The following is a 23693-nucleotide window of genomic DNA, read 5'->3' as shown; positions in this document are numbered from 1 at the left end:
ATTACTATTTCTGGTTACTATCAGGTTTAATAGAGAGGTAGCATGATGCTGTGAAAAGAATATAGAGTGTGGTGGCCGGGCACGGTGGTTCATGCCTATAATCCTAGCACTTTGGGAGACTGAGGCAAGTGGATCATGAGGTCAGGAGATCGAGACCATCCTGGTTAACATGGTAAACCCCGAATCTACTAAATATACAAAAAATTAGCGAGGCATGGTGGCAGGCGCCTATAGTCCCAGCTACTCCGGAGGCTGAGGTAGGAGAATGGCGTGAACCCAGGAGGCGGAGCTTGCAGTGAGCCGAGATCACGCCACTGCACTCCAGCCTGGGTGACAGGGTGAGACTCCGCCTCAAAAAAAAGAAAAAAAGAATATAGAGTATGGTATCAGTAGACAAGAATGTAGGCACTAGATTAAAAGTCCCAGTTCCATAATCAATCAGGGAGAGAATTAGCCAGGACTTCAATGCAAGATTTAGAACTCCAATTTTCCCATGCTTCACTGCAACATCATATAATGCAAAGCCCGACTTACTTAACTTCCCTGAGCTTTGGTGTCATCATCTGTACAAATACCTTTCTTAACAATATCTACCTTACTGGTGGTTGTAAAGATTGAGTGACATGAGAAGCCCATAGCAGAGTGCATGACCAGGGTGTGATGCTAACATTTTTTTATCATTACATTAAAAAAAACTACCTGGCTCTATGACTGCACATGGTAGGTGCTCAAATGAATATTCTACCACACATGCTAGGGGCTAAATTGTCCCCCACCCCAATAATTTGTATATCGAAGTCCTAACTCTAGCACCCCAGGATGTAACTGTATTTGGAAACAGGGTCTCTGAAGAGGTAACTGAGTTAAAATGAGGTCATTAGAGTGAGTCCTACTCTAATATGACTGCTGTCCTTATAAGAAGAAGAAATTTGGACACAGACACTCACAGAGGGAAGTCCATGTGAAGTCACTGGGAGAAGGCCACCATCTACCAAGTGAAGTAGATAGGCCTCAGAAGGAACCAACCCTGCCTATACCGTATCTGGGATTCTCAGCCTCCAGAATTGTGAGAAAATAAATTTCTGTTGTTTAAGCCACCTAGTCTGTGGTACTTTGCTATGTTATGCCCCAGCAAAGAATACAACACACACACACTCATCGTAGCTTTTCAACTGGTGGACAAGGGGCTCCTTCACTCTGCTGACTAGAAACTGCTTCTTGGCCTGTTGCCCAATGTTGTCCCACTCAAAGTCCTTACTGAAAGCCCTGAAGATGCCGGGCCTGCTGGGCTGACCATGCTGCCTTGGAGGTGGTGCTGCTCCCTTGGCTCTTGTCTGCTAAGGGGAAAGCATCCAAGAAAGCAAGACCTTTCTCTTTCTTTTTTCTTTCTTTTTTTTTTTTTTTGGTTTTTTTTTTGTTTTTTTTTTTGAGACGGAGTCTCGCTCTGTCGCCCAGGCTGGAGTGCAGTGGCCGGATCTCAGCTCACTGCAAGCTCCGCCTCCTGGGTTCACGCCATTCTCCTGCCTCAGCCTCCCGAGTAGCTGGGACTACAGGCGCCCGCCACCTCGCCCGGCTAGTTTTTTTGTATTTTTTTTAGTAGAGACGGGGTTTCACCGTGTTAGCCAGGATGGTCTCGATCTCCTGACCTCGTGATCCGCCCGTCTCGGCCTCCCAAAGTGCTGGGATTACAGGCTTGAGCCACCGCGCCCGGCCTCTTTTTTCTTTTTTTTTTTTTTTTTTGAGATGGAGTCTCACTCTGTCGCCCAGGCTGGAATGCAATGGTCCCATCTCGGCTCACTGGAACCTCTGCATCCCAGGTTCAAGCGATTCTGCTGCCTCAGCCTCCCAGGTAGCTGGGATTATAGGCGCCCGCCACCACGCCCGGCTAATTTTTTGTGTTTTTAGTAGAGACTGGGTTCCGCCATGTTGGCCAGGCTGGTCTCAAACTCCTGACTTCAGGTGATCCACCCGCCTTGGCCTCCCAAAGTGCTGGGATTACGGGTGTGAGCCACCACGCCCGGCCAAGACCTTTCTCTTCTAAAGTGACTGGTGATTTGCTGACCAGAGGCGCTTGTCATGGGACCGGGGAGGGAATGCATCATTCATCAGAGTCCATTCCCGTGGTGCCTTCCGGCTATACGGAGAGGGACGCGCCGTTGGGTGTGTGGTGCTGGATGAAGGGATGAAGGAGGACTGCTGCCTCTAAGGTGACCCTAAAAGACAGGATGACAGAAGCGATCTGGGGTGGGAGGAGGGAAGAGGGAGGCGAGGTGGTTCCTGTGAATCTCAGCACACTTTCCACTCACAGAAGTGGAAAACTGAATCTGTGGGTCGGCGGAACTGGAATCCAGATCTTTTGCAGGACGCCCTGGGGGGATGGCACGTAGCCCCCAGAGCCGTTGGCCACGGGACGGCCTCCTCGGGCAGACGGGGCAGAGCGGGCCAGCGGGCGCGTGCCCGACACGTCCACCGGGCACTGCCCCCTCCGGGCGCGCGCCCGTCCCGCCGACCCGCCTCGCCCCCCGCCGGGCTCGGTGGACCCCCGCATCTGGGCCCGCGCACGCCCCCTCCGCCCGCCGGCACCCCGGGCCCGCGCACCCCGCGCCCCCTCCCCTCCCGGCGGGCGCGCGCGCTGGCTCCCGCTCCCGCTCCCGTTGGCGGCGGCGGCGGCGGCGGCGGGGATTGTTTTTGTTGTCGCTGAGGCCGGAAGAGCCGGAGCCGGGTCCCTGTCCCCGGGCCGGGCGCCGCCGCCGCCCCCTACCCAGCGCCCGCGTCTCCGCGGCGCCACCCCAGCGCCAATATTCCGGAGATCAAGCGTTACGCGGCGGCGGCGGCGGCGGCGGCGGGGCCCGGAGCGGGAGGCGCCGGGGACCGGGGCGAGGCGGCCCCCGCCGCCGCCATGGAGGCGCTGGGACCCGGTGAGGAGCGAGCTCGGGTAGGGGCGGGACCCGGGACCCGGGGCCCGGGGCGGGCGGCCGGGACTTTGGCTGCCCCGTCGCCCAGCCGGGTTTGGGCCGCCAGGCCTCCGGGAAGGGGACCCGAGCGCCGCAGCACGAAGCAGAGGGAGCTGACCCGGGCCTGGGGGGCGGTGACCGCGCCCCAGACGGCCGTTGGGTGGATCCTGAGGTCCGAGGGGGAGGTTCGGGAAGGTGACCCGCTCCGCCGGGCGGAGGCCACTCCTGGCCCCACTTCGGGGAGATGATTTGTGCCCGGGATCGCGGCGAGGGTAGTTTGGGCCTCAGAAGGGGCGATCCGCTGCCCAGTGCGCGCGGAGGCCTGGCCCAGACCGGGAAAAGGGCCCCGCTGCCAGCTAGTAGCCGGTAGTCCTGGTTTGGGGCCGCGCCCCTGTTTTTCTTTGCATTGGCAGACGGTCCAGAGCCTTCAGATGAGGAAGAAGAACTTCATCCAAACACCTCTCATGATCTCTGAAGGTCAAGAGACAAAATGCCCATCCTTTCTGAAAGGCCCTGATGTCCCGAAGAACATGGTTCTGTGCCTCTATCTGTTACTCAGTCTGTGTGTTAGTCACAGAGTGGTCCGGGCCAGCCTTTGAGTGACACGGGAGTTGCCAGCCAGTCTGCTCCAGCACAGGCTTCAGTGCCCTGAGTTCTCTTCTAATTGGGTTATGAGTGGTTGTGAGGATCAAATGAAGGAGAAAGTGCTTTGGAAACTGTAATTTGTTGTGGATATGGATGGCCTCTGGTTATTTCTCTCTATCCAAACCATAGGAGCCATTCCAGGCTGTAATGAGTGCCCTGAGTATTGGGGCCTGGTGCTTCCACCTCAAAGCCCAACAGGTTTCTAATGCCTTGGCTAAGTAGCGCAGGGTTTAGGGGCTGTGGTGGAATTAACTTTAATATTCAAATCTTACCTACATAATGAACTTAGTCGTAGAGTGTTTCGTCTTTTTAATGCGTAGACAATTTGAGTTGCCATTTGAGTTTGGAAACTTGGCAGGTTTGTTTACTTAGCACTTGTTTGCATAGCTAAGTGATTAAACTCCACCCTAATTTGCTTCTTCAAGTATTGTTTAAAGGCCCTCATAATCAAATTTCATATGCCTTTTAAAAATAAATTGGCTTGCCGCATTAATATTATTTGATAAACTTCAGTGTATTATGCCAGGTTAACTTCAGATATGTCCCCTGGCTAAAGACATGATCAGGTCTTTAGGAATGTAACAGACTTCTGTTCAAATTCAATATAGTAATGTAAGAGTTGTATGACCCTGGGCAAATTACTTAATTCCTTTGAACTTTCATTTTCTCATCTCTAAATTGAGGGTAATAATAATTATGTTCTGTAAGATTGTTGAGAGAATGAAATGAGAGTATATGAGAAGTCTCACTATAGAGACTAGTGTCTATAGATGCTCAACAAATGTTTCTTCCCTCCCCCTAGTAATTCATAATTGAAACAACTGTTGCATTTATGAGCTGATATCAAAAGAAACTGTGTAACTGTGGGCATAAACTGAATTTCATGGAAAGGATCAACCTGGTGATGTTAGGCACTGCCCAGGGACTCTTTTTTTTGTTTGTTTGATTTTAGCTTTTGCAGGTTTGAGGATTTAGTGGTTCACTCAGGATTGTTCAGATTGTGGAAAATTAATTCTCACTAACTATATTTATAAGACACTAATGAATAAGCCAAAATGTCACATAGATCTTTTCTGTTGAGTGGAATATTTTCCTGTCTGCTCTCTAGCAAACTCCTTTTTTGGTGCTGCAGCACCTTGGAAACCCAACTAATAAGTAGCTGCCTGCTAAGCATAGAATCAGAGCAAAGGGAGTTGATCGTCCTGTGGGATGATTCATCCAGGCTGTTTTAGAACCTGGAGAATCATCCCTGCTTCTCTGGCAGAGCACACCTGGATCTAGTGCTTTGTGCCCTCCTCACTTGAACAGTCCCTGAAACCTTAGTCTAGTCTTATTCTGTCCGCCCCCCCCCCCCACCACCTCCCCGCAACCTGTTTCAGTTTCTGCCAATACTCAGAAATATAATTAATTAGATTACCACTTATTATGGTAATATGTTGTTTGCAGTACTTTACAGTTTGTAAAGTGCCTTTATAACTATTAGGTCATTTAATCCTCTGGGAGGTAGGCAAGGCAGGTAGCTATTCCATTTTACAGATGAGAAAAGTGAGGTTCAGAGAGGATAAAGTGACTTCATTAGGGTTTCAAAAGGCCAAATGGTGGAATAAAGACCAGAGTTTGGACTTCTAATCATCTCCTCTTCATTAAGGCTGACTTCATCTGTTCTATGTTAAGTCATATCAGTTACCCTTTCAGGGAATCCTGTTATCTGACTTTGTCACCACATTTTGGGGATACCCTGAAAATAAAACTCAGGGACCAGGCTGGGTGTGGTGGCTCATGCCTGTAATCCCAGCACTTTGGGAGGCTGAGGTGGGTGGATCACTTGAAGCCAGGAGTTTGAGACCAGCCTGGCCGACATGGTGAAACCCTCTCTCTACTAAAAATACAAAAATTAGCTGGGTGTGGTGGCATACCTGTAGCCCTAGCTACTCTAGGGTGGCTGAAGTGGGAGGATGGCTTGAGCCTGGGAGGCAGAGGCTGCGGTGAGCTGAGATCGCACCTCAAAAAGAAACTCTGCCTCAAAACAAAACAAAATGACAAAAAACCAACCAAACAACTAAAAAACACCCCAGGGGCTGGGCACAGTGGCTCATGCCTGAAATCCCAGCACTCTGGGAGGCCGAGGTGGGCGGATCACCTGAGGTTGGGAGTTCGAGACCAGCCTGGCCAACATAGTAAAACCCATCTCTACTAAAAATATAAAAATTAGCTGGGTGTGGTGGTGCGCGCCTGTAGTCTGAGGCCGCAGCAGGAGAATCGCTTGAACACGGGAGGTGGAAGTTGCAGTGAGCCGAGATTGCGCCACTGCACTCCAGCTTGGGCAACAGAGCAAGACTCCATCTAAAAAAAAAAAAAAAAAGTCACCTCAGGGACCTTTGAGCACTAACTATGACTATAATATTTACAAATGCAATTATAATAGCTAACATTTCCTGATCATTTACTATTGCAAGGCACTATGTTAAACCTTTTTTTTTTTTTTTTTTTTTTTTGAGACAGAGTCTTGCTCTGTAGCCCAGGCTGGAGTGCAATGGCGCGATCTCGGCTCGCTGCAGCCTCCACCTCCTGAGTTCAAGCAGTTCTCTGCCTCAGGCTCCCGAGTAGCTGGGTTACAGGTGCCCACCATGCCCGGCTAATTTTTGCATTTTTAGTAGAGACAGGGTTTCACCATCTTGGCCAGGCTGGTCTTAAACTCCTGACCTTGTGATCCACCCACCTCGGCCTCCCAAAGTGCTGGAATTGCAGGCATGAGCCACTGCGCCCAGCCTTTATGTTAAACCTTGAATACACATAATCTCATGGGATAGATGCCATTATTATTACACACGTGCCCATTTTATAAATGAGGAAACTGAGACGCAGAAAGGCCAAGAAACTGGCCCAACATCATGCAGTTAGGGAGTGGTGAGACCAGGATTGAAACCTAAGTAATTTGGTTCCAGAGCTTTAGTCACTGTGCTTTATTGCTTCCTTAGGTAGATAGCTGGCTAAATTCAAAGAAACCAGATTTTTCCTAGCCTTCAGAGCTGTAGAAATAAATCTCTGTTGTTTAGGCCAAATTATAAAAAAAAAAGAAAGAAAGAAAGAAAGAAAGAAAATAAAAAAGAAATTAGCTTCTAGAATGAAAAAAATATATAATTTTCACACTAAATCTTCTAAGCTTATTAAAAGAAATTATCACTCAGCTTCTAACTTTTCTCTTTGCCAAGGAAAGGAGATACATCTAACTTTTCTCTTTGCCAAGGAAAGGAGGTACAAATAATATTTACTTGTTGCCACTTCTTAATCATTTTCTTTCAATTCTTCTGCCTCTGCCTCTTTGATATCAAGTATTTCTGGTAAGAATACATACCACAAGATTATGAAGTATATTGGGAAAAAAAAGTGCTAGGCTAGGAGTTAGGAGATTTGGATTCTAGTTAGCATTTAAACTCAAAGTCTTATGTCCTTAAGCAAGTCATTTGATCCAAGTTTCTGTTTCCAAATTTCTATTATAAAGCTATATTTCTTATAACCTTTCTTTTTTTTAAGACGAGTCTCATTTTGTCACCCTTGATGGATTGCAGTGGTGTGATCTTGGCTCACTGCAACCTCCACCTTCCAGGTTCAAGCTATTACCCTGCCTCAGTCTCCCGAGTAGCTGGGATTAGAGGTGCCCACCACCACACCTAGCTAATTTTTCTATTTTTAGTAGAGACAGAGTTTCGCCATGTTTGCCAGGCTGGTCTCAAACTCCTGACCTCAGGTGATCCATCCGCTTCAGCCTTCCAAAGTGCTGGGATTACAGGCGTGAGCCACCGTGCCTGGCCTCTTACAACTTTATGAATGATACAGTGATTGCTTAAGTGTATCTTGAAATATGCAGAGTTGAGTTATTTATATAATTTAATTGGGTTAATTCAGTATGTTCATCACCTCTCACATTATTTACTATTTACTTCTTACCTTGTTACCTTGTTTGTAATTGTCTTATCAATTGTATTGATAGATCCTCTTGTACACTAGAAGTATAACTTAACTCCAGGCAATAAGAATACTTTTAGTGGGCCGGGCACGGTGGTTCGTGCCTGTAATCCCAGCACTTTGGGAGGCCTAGGTGGGCAGATTACTTGAGCCCAGGAGTTCAAGACCAGCCTAGGCAACATGGCAAAACTCAAAACCTTGTCTCTACCAAAAATACAAAAACTAGGCTGGGCGCGGTGGCTCACACCTGTCATCCCAGCACTTTGGGAGGCCGAGGCGGGCAGATCATGAGGTCAGGAGATCGAGAGCAACCTGGCTAACACAGTGAAACCCCATCTCTACTAAAAATATCAAAATTAGCCAGGCATGGTGGCGGGCGCCTGTAGTCCCAGCTACTCAGGAGGCTGAGGCAGGAGAATGTGGTGAACCCAGGAGACGGAGCTTGCAGTGAGACGAGATTGAGCCACTGCACTTCAGCCTGGGCGACAGAGTGAGACTCCATCTAAAAAAAAATACAAAAATTAGCTGGGCGTGGTATCCCAGTTACTCTGGAGGCTGAGATAGGAGGATCAGTTGAGTCCAGGAGGTTGAGCCTGCAGTGAGCCATGACTGAATCAGTGCACTCCAGCCTGGGCAACAGAGCAAGACCCTGGCTCAAAATAAAAAGAAGAAGAAAAGATGAAAGAGAGAGAGAGAGAGAGACTTTGGGAGGGCGAGGTGGGCAGATCACGAGGTCAGGAGTTTGAGACCAGCCTGGCCAAGACGGTGAAACCTTGTCTCTACTAAAAATACAAAAAATTAGCTTGGCATGGTGGCTGGCGTCTGTAATCCCAGCTACTTGGGAGGCTAAGGCAGGAGAATCTCTTAAACCCGGGAGGTGGACGTTGCAGTGAGCCGAGATCGCACCACTGCACTGCAGCCTGGGCGACAGTGCGAGACTCTGTCCCAAAAAAAAAAGAGAGAAAGAAAGAAAGAAAGAAGAGAGAGAGAGAACAGAAGGAAGGAAGGAAGGGAGGGAGGGAGGGAGGGAGAGAAAGAAAGATAATTATCATTTTTGTCTTTAGATTCTATCTGGGATTATTGACACTGTTCAGTTCAACATTTATTGAATTCTTACAACATGATGGCTGCTGCATTAGATATTGAGAAGATTAACAGGAGGTTCATTTATTATAAGAGTTTGTAATCTAGTGAAGGAGACAGAGTAACCTAACAAGTGGTTTCTTTTTTTTTTTTTTTTTTTTTGAGACGGAGTCTTACTTTGTCACCCAGGCTGGAGTGCAGTGGTGCATCTCGGCTCACTGCAAGCTCCGCCTCCCGGGTTCACACCATTCCCCTGCCTCAGCCTCTCAGTAGCTGGGACTACAGGCGCGCACCACCACGCCCGGCTAATTTTTTGTATTTTTAGTAGAGACAGGGTTTCACCGTGTTAGCCAGGATGATCTCGATCTCCTGACCTCGTGATCCGCCCGCCTCGGCCTCCCAAAGTGCTGGGATTACAGGCATGAGCCACCATGGCCTGGCAACAAGTGGTTTCTTATACTTCCTCTATGGTTTCCCCTATAGAGACAGTCTTTTGAACACAGAGGAAGGATCCTGTAGTCTGGAAGAATCAGGAAAGGCTTTCCAAGGAGGTTACATCTAAACCAAATTCTGAAGGATAAGTAGAATATCGTGGGAAAATGAATAATTAATATGTAAAATGATTTTTAATACTTTAAGTGTTAGAATATGGTAATCTGTCACCATAAATATAATAAAGTATTTGCTCTAATTTTCCTAAGTGATGTTGGACCAGAACAACGTCTTTTTGTTGTTGTTGTTGTTTTAGACTGAGTCTCCCTCTGTTGCCCAGGCTGGAGTACAATGGCACGATCTCAGCTCACTGCAACCTCTGCCTCTAGAATATTGATTTGATGACAAACTTATCATCATTCAGTGATGTACCTCTGTGTCAAACTTAGATATGTAAGATAAGTTATTCTTTTTTTTTTTTTTTTTTTGAGATGGAGTTTCGTTGACCAGGCTGGAGTGCAATGGCGCGATCTTGGTTCACCACAACCTCCGCCTCCCAGGTTCAAGCGATTCTCCTGCCTCAGCCTCCCGAGTAGCTGGGATTACAGGCGCCCACCACTGTGCCCAGCTAATTTTTGTATTTTTAGTAGAGACGGGGTTTTACTATGCTGGCCAGGCTGGTCTCAACTGCTGACCTCAGGTGATCTGCCTGCCTTGGCCTTCCAAAGTGCTGGGATTACAGGTGTGAGCCACCACGTGTGGCCCAGAACAACTTCTTGCTTCAAAGTTTTCTCTCCTTAGTGAAGTCTTTGTTCTCAGTGAAATGCCATTGCAGTAACAGAACCTGTTGTAACTTTCCATTGTAACCACAGCCCACTTTGCTCAATGCCTATTCATAGCAGAAAAGATGTTCATTTTTTTAGGCCAGTGTCCACTTGATATTGTCATCAAAAAGGAGTCAGATTTTTTCTAAACAAGTGTCTCCCAGACTGTGCTCCACAAGATCCTTTTCTGCTGAATATTAATAGATGTTCAAATCTTAGAAAGAGAGAGTTCTGTGGGGGAAAAAAAGTTAGCTAAATGATGAGGTAAAGTTAACCAGGTTTATTTATTACATGACTTTTTCGAGAATTTGATATGATAATATACATTGAAATGTTAAGAGGGGAGAGAGTATGCAAGGTTTCTTTAACTTATGGAATCTTTTCTTTTTAAAAATAGTTTGGAAAGATTACTCTGTCTACACCAGGGTTTCTCAACCTCTTTCTCAGAACTATTGCTATTTTGGACTGGGTAATTCTTTGTTGTGGGGGGCTGTGTTATGCATTGTAGAATGCATAGCTGTATCCTGGGTCCTTTCCACTAGACGCCAGCAGCACTCCTCAGGTTGTGACAACCAAAAATGTGTCCAGATATTTGCCAAATGTTTCCTGGGGAACAAAATTACCCCAGGTTGAGAACCACTGGTCTAGACTGTACATTCTTTGAAAGAAGGGGCTCTGTCTTCTTTCTGAATCCATAATACAGGTTAGGCATGTTATAACTGAATAAATGAATAAATGTCTGTGGAATAAACTAGATCTTATGAGCAAGAAATCTCAAATTGTCCAGGTTCTAAAAATATCAAGTTATAAATGAGAAGGTCTAGCTTTATTGGTATTGTTTCACTATTGAAATTAGCAAATAAGTTGATAAATAGAGCTACAGTTTAATTTTCTCCTATATGTACAGTTTATAATGATGCAGGCTAATTTGTGAGAGATTAATAGATCATTTCCAACTCTGGAGATGGTGGCTCCAGAGTTTAGAGATGATTTTTTTTTTTTTTTTTTTTTTTTGAGACAGAGTCTCGCGCTGTGTCACCCAGGCTGGAGTGCAGTGGCGCGATCTCGGCTCACTGCAAGCTCCGCCTCCCAGGTTCACGCCATTCTCCTGCCTCAGCCTCCGAGTAGCTGGGACTACAGGCGCCCGCCACCACGCCCGGCTAGTTTTTTGTATTTTTAGTAGAGACGGGGTTTCACCATGTTAGCCAGGATGGTCTCGATCTCCTGACCTCGTGATCCACCCGCCTCGGCCTCCCAAAGTGCTGGGATTACAGGCTTGAGCCACCGCGCCCGGCCTAGAGATGATTTTTAAAATGCATATAATTTTGTAAGTGTAGCTGTAGAGCTACTAATGCTCTTGCAAGATTTTATACTGTAGCCTATGCTTGAGAGGAATTCATCATTCTAATTTTGATGTCGTTATATTAAAAATAATAGCAACATGGCAAAATATTTAGAAATCTAGAGAACCTTAGGTCAAAAGACACCCCAAATTCCTTAGAGTGTGTACAGTGAATAATAAGATCTCAATAATTGTAGCCATCATCATAATCATCAACAGGAAGAATAAATAGCACAGCAGGCTGGGCACGGTGGCTCACGCCTGTAATCCCAGCACTTTGGGAGGCCGAGGTGGGTGGATCACGAGGTCAGGAGTTCAAGACCAGCCTGGCCAATGTGATGAAACCCTGTCTCTACTAAAAATACAAAAATTAGCTAGGCTTGATGGCAGGCGCCTGTAATCCCAGCTACTCGAGAGGCTGAGGCAGGAGAATCACTTGAAACTGGAAGGCAGAGGTTGCAGTGAGCCAGGATCAAGCCACTGCACTCCACCCTGGGTGAAAGAGCGAAACTCCATCTCAAAAAAAAAAAAAAAAAAAAAAAAAAGATAGCACAGCAAATGTCTTTCAATCTCTTTAGGACCTCCGGCTAGCCTGTTTCAGCCACCTCGTCGTCCTGGCCTTGGAACTGTTGGAAAACCAATTCGACTGTTAGCCAATCATTTTCAGGTTCAGATTCCTAAAATAGATGTGTATCACTATGATGTGGATATTAAGCCTGAAAAACGGCCTCGTAGAGTCAACAGGTAAGGATTAGAAAGAATGAGTGGATTTCTGTATGTTTTAAGTGCAGATAATTTATTTATGTATCATGTTGTTCTCTAAATTCATCCAACCTGTAGGCTTTGTTACTCTCTAAGATGATAGGTTTCTTAATAGCAGGTTTGCTGTCCCATACTTGGTTATCCTCTGTAGGCTCTAGCAAAGTGCTGGATATATATTATTAGTCAATCAGTAAACACTTATTTAATTATGAAAGAGAAAGGTCACTCTTTCATTGACCAAGGGTAGCAAAAATTTACTGAAATAGGTGAAGACATTAATGTCTATGGGAAATAGAACTATCTGGAAATTCAAAATTTTATTGTTATATGTTGGTTTTGGGCATGAGAAAGGTATATATCAATACAGAAGATTACTTGCAAATGTTTTCTTGGGGGAAAAGAAAGAAAAGTCATCTTGGAGTATTGAGAAAACTAAGCACAGAGAGAAGCTCTAGTTATTTCTAGCATTATGTAAGAGTGGTCCTGATGAGATGATGTAAGTATTGTGGTCTGTATAGCAGGAATTTACCTGGTGTGAAGACAGCCCTGTAGCAAATATTCTTACAGTGTGCTGAGAATACATCCACTTTCCTTTTCTCTCTTTCTATGCAGTGACATTCAGGCAATGTTTGATACTAAGATTCTTGCTTTTTTAAGATTGGCCTTTTCTGACAAGTGAAATATTTTGTGCCACTTGATATTTTTCTCATTATGGATCAAAATTTGGCTTTCTGGTATAGTTCATTCTCATGTAAACCCATTATTGGCTATTGTGTAACTGAGATCAATAGTGGTAGTAGTGGTGGTAATGGATAACATTGATCCATTCAACAGATATTTTATTGTTTCTTTTGTGCCAGATATTGTCCTGTGCTCTGGGAATTCACCATGAGCAAAACAGGTAAAACTTTCTACCTTTGAGGAGCTTATATCCTAATGGGGAAGACCAAAAATAAATGAAGAAGCAAACAAAACATAGACTTTGTTAGTTGGTAATAAATGCAATAAAGAAAAAGAAAGTAGAGATGGAAGATAGGAAATGAGGAAAGGATGAGCCACTGATATTTATATATGAATGAATATATATGTTTGTGTATATATATATACACATACACACATCCATGCATATGTAGATATACACACACATGTATGTATATGTATATATTTATGAAAATAGCTAGGGAAAGTCTCACTGAAAAGTGACATTTGACCTAGAGGAGGTGAGGGATATCTGCATGAAGAGTGTCCCAGGCAAAGTCAGAAGCTTGGTGAATTCAAGAAACAGTGGGCCGGGCGTGGTGGCTCATGCCTGTAATCCCAGCACTTTGGGAGGCTTAGGCGGGCAGATCACTTGAGGTCAGGAGGTTGAGACCAGCCTGGCCAACATAGTGAAACCCTGTTTCTACTAAAAATACAAAAATTAGCCAGGCATAGTGGCATGTGCCTGTAATCCCAGCTACTTGGGAGGCTGAGGCAAGAGAATCACTTGAATCTGGGAGACGGAGGTTGCAGTGAGCGGAGATAGTGCTGCTGCATTCCAGCCTGGGCAGCAGAGGGAGACTCTGTCTCAAAAAGAAAAAAAAAAAAAAGAAAGAAACAGCAGATAATTCTGGATTGCTGGAGCAAGTGAGTGAGTAGGGGAGTGTGATAGGAGATGAGTTTGGAGAAATTTCAGAAGGCCTCTATCATGCAGAGCTTGTAGGCATTCATAACACTTTGTCATTTACTCTGGTTAAGTGAGTTTTAAATACTAAACCCACAACATGACTAAATAAATCTAAGACATGACTAGCTTATATTTTTAATAGATTGCCCTGGATGCTGTGCTGAAATTGCACCCTAGCAAGTAAGGGTGAAAAGCATGGAAATTAATTAGGAGGTACCTGGAATGATTCAGGTGAAGAGTAATGGTGCTTTAGACTTGAGTAGTATAATTGATAGTGATGAGAAGTGGTCAGATCCTGCAAATATTTTCACAGTAGTGTCAATAAGATTTACTGATGGATTGAACATGTGGTGTGAAAGAAAGAAATGAGTCGTGATTTATTCCAGGGTTTTTGTCCTGAGCTAGTGGAAAAAGAGGAGTTGTCATTTATTAGATGGGGAAAACTGCAAGAGAAGCAGAAGCAGGGAGTAGCAGATCAGGCGACCTGTGAGTTTTGGACATCAGAGTTGAGATGACTATTAGACATGCTAGTGGAGGTCGGGCGTGGTAGCTCGTACATGTAATCCCAGCACTTTAGGAGGTTGAGGTGGGAGGATTGCTTGAAGCCAGGAGTTTGCAACAAGCTTAGGCAACATGGCCAGACTCTGTCTATATTAAAAAAAAAAAAAAAAAAAAAAAAAAAGCTGGGCGCGGTGGCTCACACTTGTAATCCCAGCGCTTTGGGAGGCCGAGGTGGGTGGATCATGAGGTCAGGAGATCGAGACCAGCCTGGCCAATATGGTGAAACCCCATCCCTACTAATGATACAAAAATTAGCTGGATGTGGTGGTGCATGCCTGTAGTCCCAGCTACTCAGGAGGCTGAGGCAGAAGAATCACTTGAACCTGGGAGGTGGAGGTTGCAGTGAGCTGAGATTGTGCCACTGCACATTAGCCTGGATGACAAAGTGAGACTCTGTCTCCAAAAAAAAAAAAAAAAATTAGCTGGGTACGGTGGCACATGCCTGTAGTCCCACCTACTCGGGGCTGAGGCAAGTGGATCACCTGATCCCAGGGGTCGAGGCTGCAGTGTGCCATGTTGTACCACTACACTCCAGTCCAGATGACAGAGTGAGACTGAGTCTAAAAAAAAAAAAAAGGAGGAGGTTGAATACAGTATTAAGGTTGGATTCAGGGAACAGATCCAGGCTGGAGACAAACATTTGAGAATCATGAGCTTATTGGTGATAAAGCCATGAGACTTCATGAGATTATGTTGAAAGTGAAGGTGGGTGGAGAAAATAAGGCTCCTACGCTGGGTCTTGAGGCACTCCAATATTTAAAAATTTAACTTAAAGATTAAAGGCGGCCGGGCGCGGTGGCTCAAGCCTGTAATCCCAGCACTTTGGGAGGCCGAGGCGGGCGGATCACGAGGTCAGGAGATCGAGACCATCCTGGCTAACACGGTGAAACCCCGTCTCTACTAAAAATACAAAAAGAAATTAGCCGGGCGTGGTGGCGGGCGCCTGTAGTCCCAGCTACTCCGGAGGCTGAGGCAGGAGAATGGCGTGAACCCGGGAGGCGGAACTTGCAGTGAGCCGAGATCGCGCCACTGCGCTCCAGTCTGGGCGACAGAGCGAGACTCCGTCTCAAAAAAAAAAAAAAAAAAGATTAAAGGCAATGAGGAAGTATCAGCAGGAAGATTGGCATGGAGAGACCACTGGAATAGGAGAAAACCAGGGGAGTGGTGCTCTGGAGGCAAAGGAAGAAGACGTTTTAAGTTGGAAGGATGGATTTTCTAATGTTCAAAGAGCATTGAATTTAGCTATATGGAGCCCACTGGAGGACATTGATAAGAGTAGTATGGTAGAGAAAAAGCCTTACTTGAGAAAGTTCAAGGGAGAAAGGGGAAGAGGAATTACAGACAACTCCTTCAAGGGATTTTGATACAAAAGGGAGCACAGAAATAGAATGTTCACGTGAGGAGAAACTGAGGTTAAGAAAGTTTAATTTTTTTTTTTTTTTTTTTTTGAGATGGAGTCTCACTCTGTCACCCGGGTGGAATGCAGTGGCATGATCTTGACTCACTGAAACCTCCACCTCTGGGGTTCAACTGATTCCCTTGTCTCAGCCTCCCAAGTAGCTGGGTTTACAGGCATGCACCCCCACACCTGGCTAATTTTTGTATTTTTAGTAGAGACGGGGTTTCACCATGTTCGTCAGGCTTGTCTCGAACTCTTGACCTCAATTGATCTGTCTGCCTCGGCCTCCCAAAGTGCTCGGATTACAGGTGTGAGCCACCACACCTGGCCCAAGAAAGTTTGATTTTTTTTTTAAGATGAGAGAAATTAGAGCATGTTTGTATGCTGAAGGGAATATCCAGTAAAGAGGAAAAATTTGATGATTTAGGAGAGAAGACAATTCTTGGAATGATATCCATGAGCAGATCAGAGTAAATAGGCTTATTGTAGGACAAGCACCGTTCTAAATACTCTATGTGTTATACCTAACACTGTATAAATAAATAAATACTCTGTGTATTTGCTCAATCAAGACAACCACTTTTTAAGGGAAGTGATATTATTATTGTCATCATAACTTTACATATGAAGAAATGGACATGTGAAAGATTAAGTGACTTGTCCAAGGTCATGCCGTTCTGCCACTTAACCATTGTGTGACCAGGGACAGGTCACTTACCCATTCTGAATTTTCTTTTTTTCTTTTCTTTAATATGAGGACCATAATCATTTTCTTATTTGTTTTACAAGGTTGCTGTGAAGATTAATTAAGGAGAGCGGGGAAAGTAGCTCTTTACTGTAAAACTTTTTGATCGTAATTTAAGAATGTAAGATGAGGCCGGGCGCGGTGGCTCAAGCCTGTAATCCCAGCACTTTGGGAGGCCGAGACGGGTGGATCACGAGGTCAGGAGATCGAGACCATCCTGGCTAACATGGTGAAACCCCGTCTCTACTAAAAAAAAATACAAAAAAATTAGCCGGGCGCGGTGGCGGGCGCCTGTAGTCCCAGCTACTCCGGAGGCTGAGGCAGGAGAATGGCGTGAATCCGGGAGGCGGAGCTTGCAGTAAGCCGAGATCGCGCCACTGCACTCCAGCCTGGGCGACAGAGCGAGACTCCGTCTCAAAAAAAAAAAAAAAAATGTAAGATGAGAAATTACTCTTTTCTAGTGTGAAAATGTATAGCTCTTAAGTTAGCTCTTCAAAATGGAGATTGTACGATACCACATCTCTCCATCAGTTTTTTTCAGTCGCATGATTTGGTTCGTAAACATGACTTTCCCACAGATTTCGTTTGTGGTAATATAAATGTGTTAGCTAGTTGTGATGTATTTTGGCTTTTAAGATATTGTTCCCACGTATGAAACTCACTAACATTGCTAAGTCAAAGCACCTAACTTTTCATTGACTCTAGCATTCAAAAATCTCACAAACCCTGGTCTGTCCATATCTTAAACGCTATACACCATTTTTTTTGCTGCTGCATTTATTCCACAGCCTGTGTACAGTGTGATCTGGCATATATGCAAGAACACTTAAGTAAAGCTCTGGATACTTGATTGAGAAAAATACTTTCATTCTAAAAACAAAGAAGCTATATTAATCATTTTGAAAAGAGAATATTTTACAACATTCCCTTGTCTACACTGCTTGGAATAAGCACTTTGGAATAAGACAATAAATCACTAGCATAAGGCAAAGGGGTTGACTTATTTGTTTATCATGGATCTTAGATTTACTGATCCTCAGATTTTTGAATTCCTGCTGATTCTCTTTCTCAAAATGAATATACCTGGATAAGGATTTTTTTTTTTTTTTTTTTTTTTGACAGAGTTTTACTCTGTTGCCCAGGCTGGAGTACAGTGGTGCAATCTCGGCTCACTGCAACCTCCTGGATTCAAGCGATTGTCATGCCTCAGCCTCCCAAGTACCTGGGATTACACCATGCCTGGCTAAGTTTTGTAGTTTTTTAAAGTTGAGACTGGATTTCACCATGTTGGCCAGGCTAGTCTTGAACTCCTGACCTCAAGTGATCCACCCGCCTCAGCCTCCCAAAGTGCTGGAATTGCAGGCGTGAGCCACTGCACCCAGCCAGGATATTGATTTGATGAAAAACTTATCATCAGTGATGTACCTCTGTGTCAAACTTAGATATGTAAGATGGGTTATTCTTTTTTTTTTTTTTTTTGAGATGGAGTTTCGCTCTTGTTGACCAAGCTGGAGTGCAATGGTACGATCTTGGTTTACCACAACCTCCGCCTCCCAGGTTCAAGCGATTCTCCTGCCTCAGCCTCCCGAGTAGCTGGGATTACAGGCACCCACCATGCCCAGCTAATTTTGTATTTTTAGTAGAGACAGGATTTCACCGTGTTGGTCAGGCTGGTCTCGAACTCCTGACCTCAAGTGATGCATCCACGTCAGCCTCCCAAAGTGCTGGGATTACACTTTTTTTTTTCTTTGAGACGGAGTCTCTCTCTGTCACCCAGGCTGGAGTGCAGTGGTGTGATCTCAGCTCATTGCAAGCTCCACCTCCTGGGTTCACACCATTCTCCTGCCTCAGCCTCCTGAGTAGCTGGGACTACAGGCGCCTGCCACCACGCCCGGCTAATTTTTTGTATTTTTAGTAGAGACGGGGTTTCACCGTGTTAGCCAGGCTGCTCTCAATCTCCTGACCTCGTGATCTGCCCGCCTCAGCCTCCCAAAGTGCTGGGATTACAGGCGTGAGCCACCGCGCCCGGCCCCAGCCAGGTTATTCTTATAAGGCTGTGTTTATCATAGGAGAGGATTTTGGAAAGAGGAGGTTGAGAGGATACTATAAATGTTATTCTCGCTTTCCTTTTATTCCCCACTTCTGATATCATCTTATAGTTGTTTTTCTTCACTTGTTGCTACCTTTCTTTAGTTAACTATTTTTTAAAGTACTTGAATCAGTTGTAACCTTAACTCTTACTTTTTCCAAGTAATACTGAACCAAATTTAAATGATTAAGGTATGATGATGCTTTTCTTACTGTGCACCATTTCTGAAAGCTAATTGCCATTATCTCCATTACTGTGAAGGGAGGTAGTAGATACAATGGTGCGGCACTTCAAGATGCAAATATTTGGTGATCGGCAGCCTGGGTATGATGGCAAAAGAAACATGTACACAGCGCATCCACTACCAATCGGACGGGATAGGGTAAGTGTTAAAAACAAGAAATACTTAGTTCATTTAGTAGTAATTATACATGACAAAAATGTTTCCTTTTCTTCCCAACACCCACAAAAAAGATGAATGTTTGAGGTGATGATATCCTAATTACCCTGATTTCATTATTACACATTGCATACAGATATCAAAATACCACATGTACCCCAAAAGTATGTAGAACTGTCATTCATCAATTTTAAAAAATCTGTATGTGAGCAGAAAGAAAAGTTTCTCTAATAACACATTAATTCTTAGATTTTTTTTTTTTTTTTTTTTTTTTTTTGAGATGGGATCTCGCTCTGTTGCCTAGGCTGGAGTGCAGTGGTTTGGTCTCTGCTCACTGAAACCTCTGCTTCCCAGGAGTGATTCTCCTGCCCCAGCCTTCTGAGTAGCTGGGATTACAGGCATGTGCCACCATGCCTGGCTAATTTTTCTTTTATTTTTTTCCTTGAGAGATGGAGCCTTGCTCTATCGCCCAGGCTGGAGTGCAGTGGCGCAATCTCGGCTCATTGCAACTTCCACCTCCTGGGTTCAAGTGATTCTCCTGCCTCAGCTTCCCAAGCAGCTAGGACTATAGGCGTGTGCCAGCACGCCCAGCTCATTTTTGTACTTTATTAGTAGAGATGGGGGTTTCACTATATGTTGGCCAGGCTGGTCTTGAACTCCTGACCTCAGGTGATCCACCCACCTCAGCCTCCCAAAGTGCTGGGATTACAGGCATGAGCCACCATGCCTGGCCTTAATTTTTTTTTTTTTTTTTTTTTTTTTTTTTATAGTACAGATGGGGTTTCACCATGTTGAACAGGCTGGTGTTAAACTCCTGACCCCAGGTGATCCACTGTCTCAGCCTCCCAAAGTGCTGGGATTACAGTCATGAGCCACCGTACCCGGCCAGAGTTGTTTTTTATAGTGATGATAGATTTGTTATTCTGTCCATATTCTCTTGTCTCAGTTAACTGATAATTGAAAATGAGATGAGCATTAGGATTTAGGTGGATTATGTCATCTTTACATAATTTCTAACATTAACCATGTGCTTTAACAAAGAACTACCTGAATCTGAACAACAGGGTTTTGTAAATTATAGAAAACTATATAATACTCACTTATGAAAATAGATTATAATAGCACAATACTTTTTTAAATGTTTATTTTTTTAAATTAGAAAAGTACTGTGTGAACATATGCTCATAATAAACTTATCCAGACAATCTAGAAATGCTGTGATTTACTGCCTCCCCCACTTATCTGCACCCTCACTTCCATTTTCCTTTTCAAAGGAAACTACTATAGTAGTTTGGTATGTATCTTTTTAGATATGTTATGTATATTAGCTATTTATACATATGTTGATGCGTATTCTTACTGTTTTGCATGTCATTCTAGGATTTGCTTTTCATTTAACAATATGTCTGAAAGATCTTTCCATTTCTATACATTTATATCTACCTTATTTTTTTCAAATTTGTTTTTTATTGTTGTAAAATAATATATAATATAAAATTTACTATTTTTGGCTGGGTGTAGTGCTTCACCCAGCCAAAAATCCCAGTGCTGTGGGAGATCAAGGTGGGAGGATTGCTTGAGGCCACTAGTTTGAGACCAGCCTGAGCAACACAGGGAGACCCATCTCTACAAAAAAAAAAAAAATTGTTTTAATTAGCCAGGCCTGGTGGTGTGCACCTGTAGTTCCAGCTACTCAGGAGGCTAATGTGGGAGGATCCCTTGAGCCCAGGACTTTGAGGCTAGAATTAGTTATTATTGCACCACTACACTCCAGCTTGGATGACAGAGCAGGACCCTGTCTCAAGAAAAAATTACGATTTTATGTTACAGTTTAATTGCATTATGTACATTCACATTGTTGTGCATCCATCATCACTATGCATTTTCAGAACTTTTTCATCATTCCAAACAAAAACTCTGTACCTATTAAACAATAATTCCCCATACGCTACTGTCTCTGGTCTCTGATAACCATTGTTCTACTTTCTATCTCTTTAAATTTGACTATTCAATGTACTTCATAGAAATAGAATCATGAAATATTTGCCTTTTTGTACCTGGCTTATTTTATTTAGCATAATATTTTCAAAGTTCATCCATGTTGTAACATCTACCTTGTTTTTTCACTACTGTATAATGTTACATATTAAATTATTCCCCTTCTCATGGACACTTAAGTTGTTTCCAATGTTATGCAATTATAAAAAATGTTAAAAGAAATATCCTTATGCGTATATCATACTGCATATTCTTGGGATCTTTCCCACAGCCATTGTAAACATTTATGCTTGTATTCATGTGTTTTTTTCCTTAGGTTGATATGGAGGTGACTCTTCCAGGCGAGGGTAAAGACCAAACCTTTAAAGTGTCTGTTCAGTGGGTGTCAGTTGTGAGCCTTCAGTTGCTTTTAGAAGCTTTGGCTGGGCACTTGAATGAAGTCCCAGATGACTCAGTACAAGCACTCGATGTTATCACAAGACACCTTCCCTCCATGAGGTTAGTACTTTGGTTTGGATTATTTTCCTACAAATGTCAGACTTTTTTGGTAGATTGCACTGGAGCCATTGAAAAATGTCTACGTAAGTCATAGTTCAAATTTGATTTCAGCTCCCAGAGTTGAGAGTGAAATGAAGGAACTTTCATATGTTTAATATGACACATGCAAACTCTTGTTTCTTCAGGTACACCCCAGTGGGCCGTTCCTTTTTCTCACCCCCTGAAGGTTACTACCACCCTCTGGGAGGGGGAAGGGAGGTCTGGTTTGGTTTTCATCAGTCTGTGAGACCTGCCATGTGGAATATGATGCTCAACATTGATGGTAGGATGGAACTCTCTTTATCCAATAACTCTTTGGGCTGGTTTTTGTTTGTTTGTTTGTTTTGGCCCTTCCTTTTTACCTGAAGTTAAGCATCCTTCTCTGTTTGTTAGTATCTGCAACTGCTTTCTACCGGGCTCAGCCTATCATTGAGTTCATGTGTGAGGTTTTAGACATTCAGAACATCAATGAACAGACCAAACCTCTAACAGACTCCCAGCGTGTCAAGTTTACCAAAGAAATCAGAGGTAAGTGTTTGCATTAATGTAGTCTTGGAGAAGCAGCTCAGCATGCTGCAAGGAGCCTGTGCTCTGGAGTCACACAGACCTGGCCTTCGGTCTCAGGCCAATCAGTTCTATCAGTGGGACCTTGGTCAAGTTCCTTAACCACTGTGAACCTTAGTGTATTCATCTCTAAGGTAAAGATAATAATATATACCTTGTAGAGTTGTTGTGAGAATTAAATGCAATTAGGTTTATAAAGCTTTCTAGCATAGTACCTGTCACATATCAGGCACTCAGTAAATGCTACCCTTACCCACTTAAAAACTTCCATTTTAATAAAATAACATAAATTCATTTATTACCCTTCTGGAATTTCTTTTCTTCTTTACTTGTTATTAGTTAGCTTCCCTCACTAGAACATAAACTTCATGAAGCTGTCTCCAGACCTGAAAATAAGTGTCAGAACATAGTTGAAGCTTAAAAAATATTTATTGGATGAAATAATAAACTAAAGTAGATTGAGCATCTTAGGTCATCTGAGTTCTAATTTATTCTGCTTAGCTCAGGTTTTTTGCCTATAATGATGAAATTGTCCCCATATTCTTGGAATTTTTATCCTGTACAATGTCATGACATTTTGAAGACAACATTTGAATCTGTTTTTGTCACTATGATTTTAATTAACTGATGTTTTGCCTTTTAAAAAAAATTTCAGGTCTCAAAGTTGAGGTGACCCACTGTGGACAGATGAAACGAAAATACCGAGTTTGTAATGTGACTAGACGGCCAGCCAGTCATCAAACGTACGTTAACCATATCTAAAATAATACAATTACATTTTTAGTAATGGAGCTACTGTAATCATTTAAGAAATTGGGGCCGGGCGCGGTGGCTCAAGCCTGTAATCCCAGCACTTTGGGAGGCCGAGGCGGGCGGATCACGAGGTCAGGAGATCGAGACCATCCTGGCTAACACAATGAAACCCCGTCTCCACTAAAAATACAAAAAAAATTAGCCGGGCGTGGTGGCGGCGCCTGTAGTCCCAGCTACTCGGGAGGCTGAGGCAGGAGAATGGCGGGAACCCGGGAGGCGGAGCTTGCAGTGAGCCGAGATCGCGCCACTGTACTCCAGCCTGGGCGACAGAGCGAGACTCCGCCTCAAAAAAAAAAAAAAAAAAAAAAAGAAATTGGTTATTGGCTGGGCGCAGTGGCTCACACCTGTAATCCCAGCACTTTGAGCGGTTGAGGTGGGTGGATCACGAGGTCAGGAGTTCAAGACCAGCCTGGCCAAGATGGTGAAACCTCGTCTCTACTAAAAATACAAAAAAAATTGGCCAGGTGTGGTGGCAGGCACCTTTGGGAGGCTGAGACAGAGAATTGTTTGAACCTGGGAGGCAGAGGTTATAGTGAGCCGAGGTCATGTCACTGCACTCCAGCCTGGGCAACAGAGCGAGACTGTGTCTCAAAAAAAAAAAAAAGAAAAGAAATTGGTTATCTTGGCCGGGCGCGGTGGCTCACACCTGTTATCCCAGCACTTTGGGAGGCCGAGCCAGGTGGATCACCTGAGGTGAGGAGTTCAAGACCAGCCTGGCCAACATGGTGAAACCCTGTCTCTGCTAAAAACTACAAAATTAGCCAGGCTTGGTGGCAGGTGCCTGTAATCCCAGCTACTTGGGAAGCTGGGGCAAGAGAATCGCTTGAACCTGGGAGGTGGAGTTTGCAGTGAGCCGAGATCACGCCATTGCACTCCAGCCTGGGTGACAGAGTGAAACTCCATCTCAAAAGAA

General features: G+C 44.3%; 1 protein-coding gene across 4 annotated transcripts in view; it reads left to right on the top strand.

The window, feature by feature from the left end:
- The first annotated feature begins 2188 nt into the window (after positions 1-2188).
- Positions 2189-23693, top strand: part of LOC105494703 (argonaute RISC component 4) — a 52788-nt gene continuing 31283 nt past the window's right edge. For 2 of the 4 annotated variants that reach the window (XR_011623184.1, XM_011763406.3), the window contains exons 1-7: positions 3140-3431; positions 11825-11990; positions 18730-18850; positions 21183-21364; positions 21550-21686; positions 21797-21931; positions 22623-22710. Coding sequence is in view for 3 of the 4 variants with exons in the window: in XM_011763406.3 (XP_011761708.1) it covers positions 3386-3431; positions 11825-11990; positions 18730-18850; positions 21183-21364; positions 21550-21686; positions 21797-21931; positions 22623-22710 (875 nt within the window). In the remaining variant the exon portion in view is untranslated. Of the gene's footprint in view, positions 2208-2504; positions 2919-3139; positions 3432-11824; positions 11991-18729; positions 18851-21182; positions 21365-21549; positions 21687-21796; positions 21932-22622; positions 22711-23693 lie in introns of those variants that run through there. The other 2 variants (XM_011763408.3, XM_011763407.3) reach the window with 2 other exon arrangements.

Source organism: Macaca nemestrina, chromosome 1 (genome assembly GCF_043159975.1).
Source record: "Macaca nemestrina isolate mMacNem1 chromosome 1, mMacNem.hap1, whole genome shotgun sequence".
In the NCBI taxonomy this organism is placed as follows: Eukaryota; Metazoa; Chordata; class Mammalia; order Primates; family Cercopithecidae; genus Macaca; species Macaca nemestrina.
The sequence above is the reverse complement of the archived record's forward strand: the minus strand, read 5'-3'. Positions and strand labels throughout refer to the sequence as shown.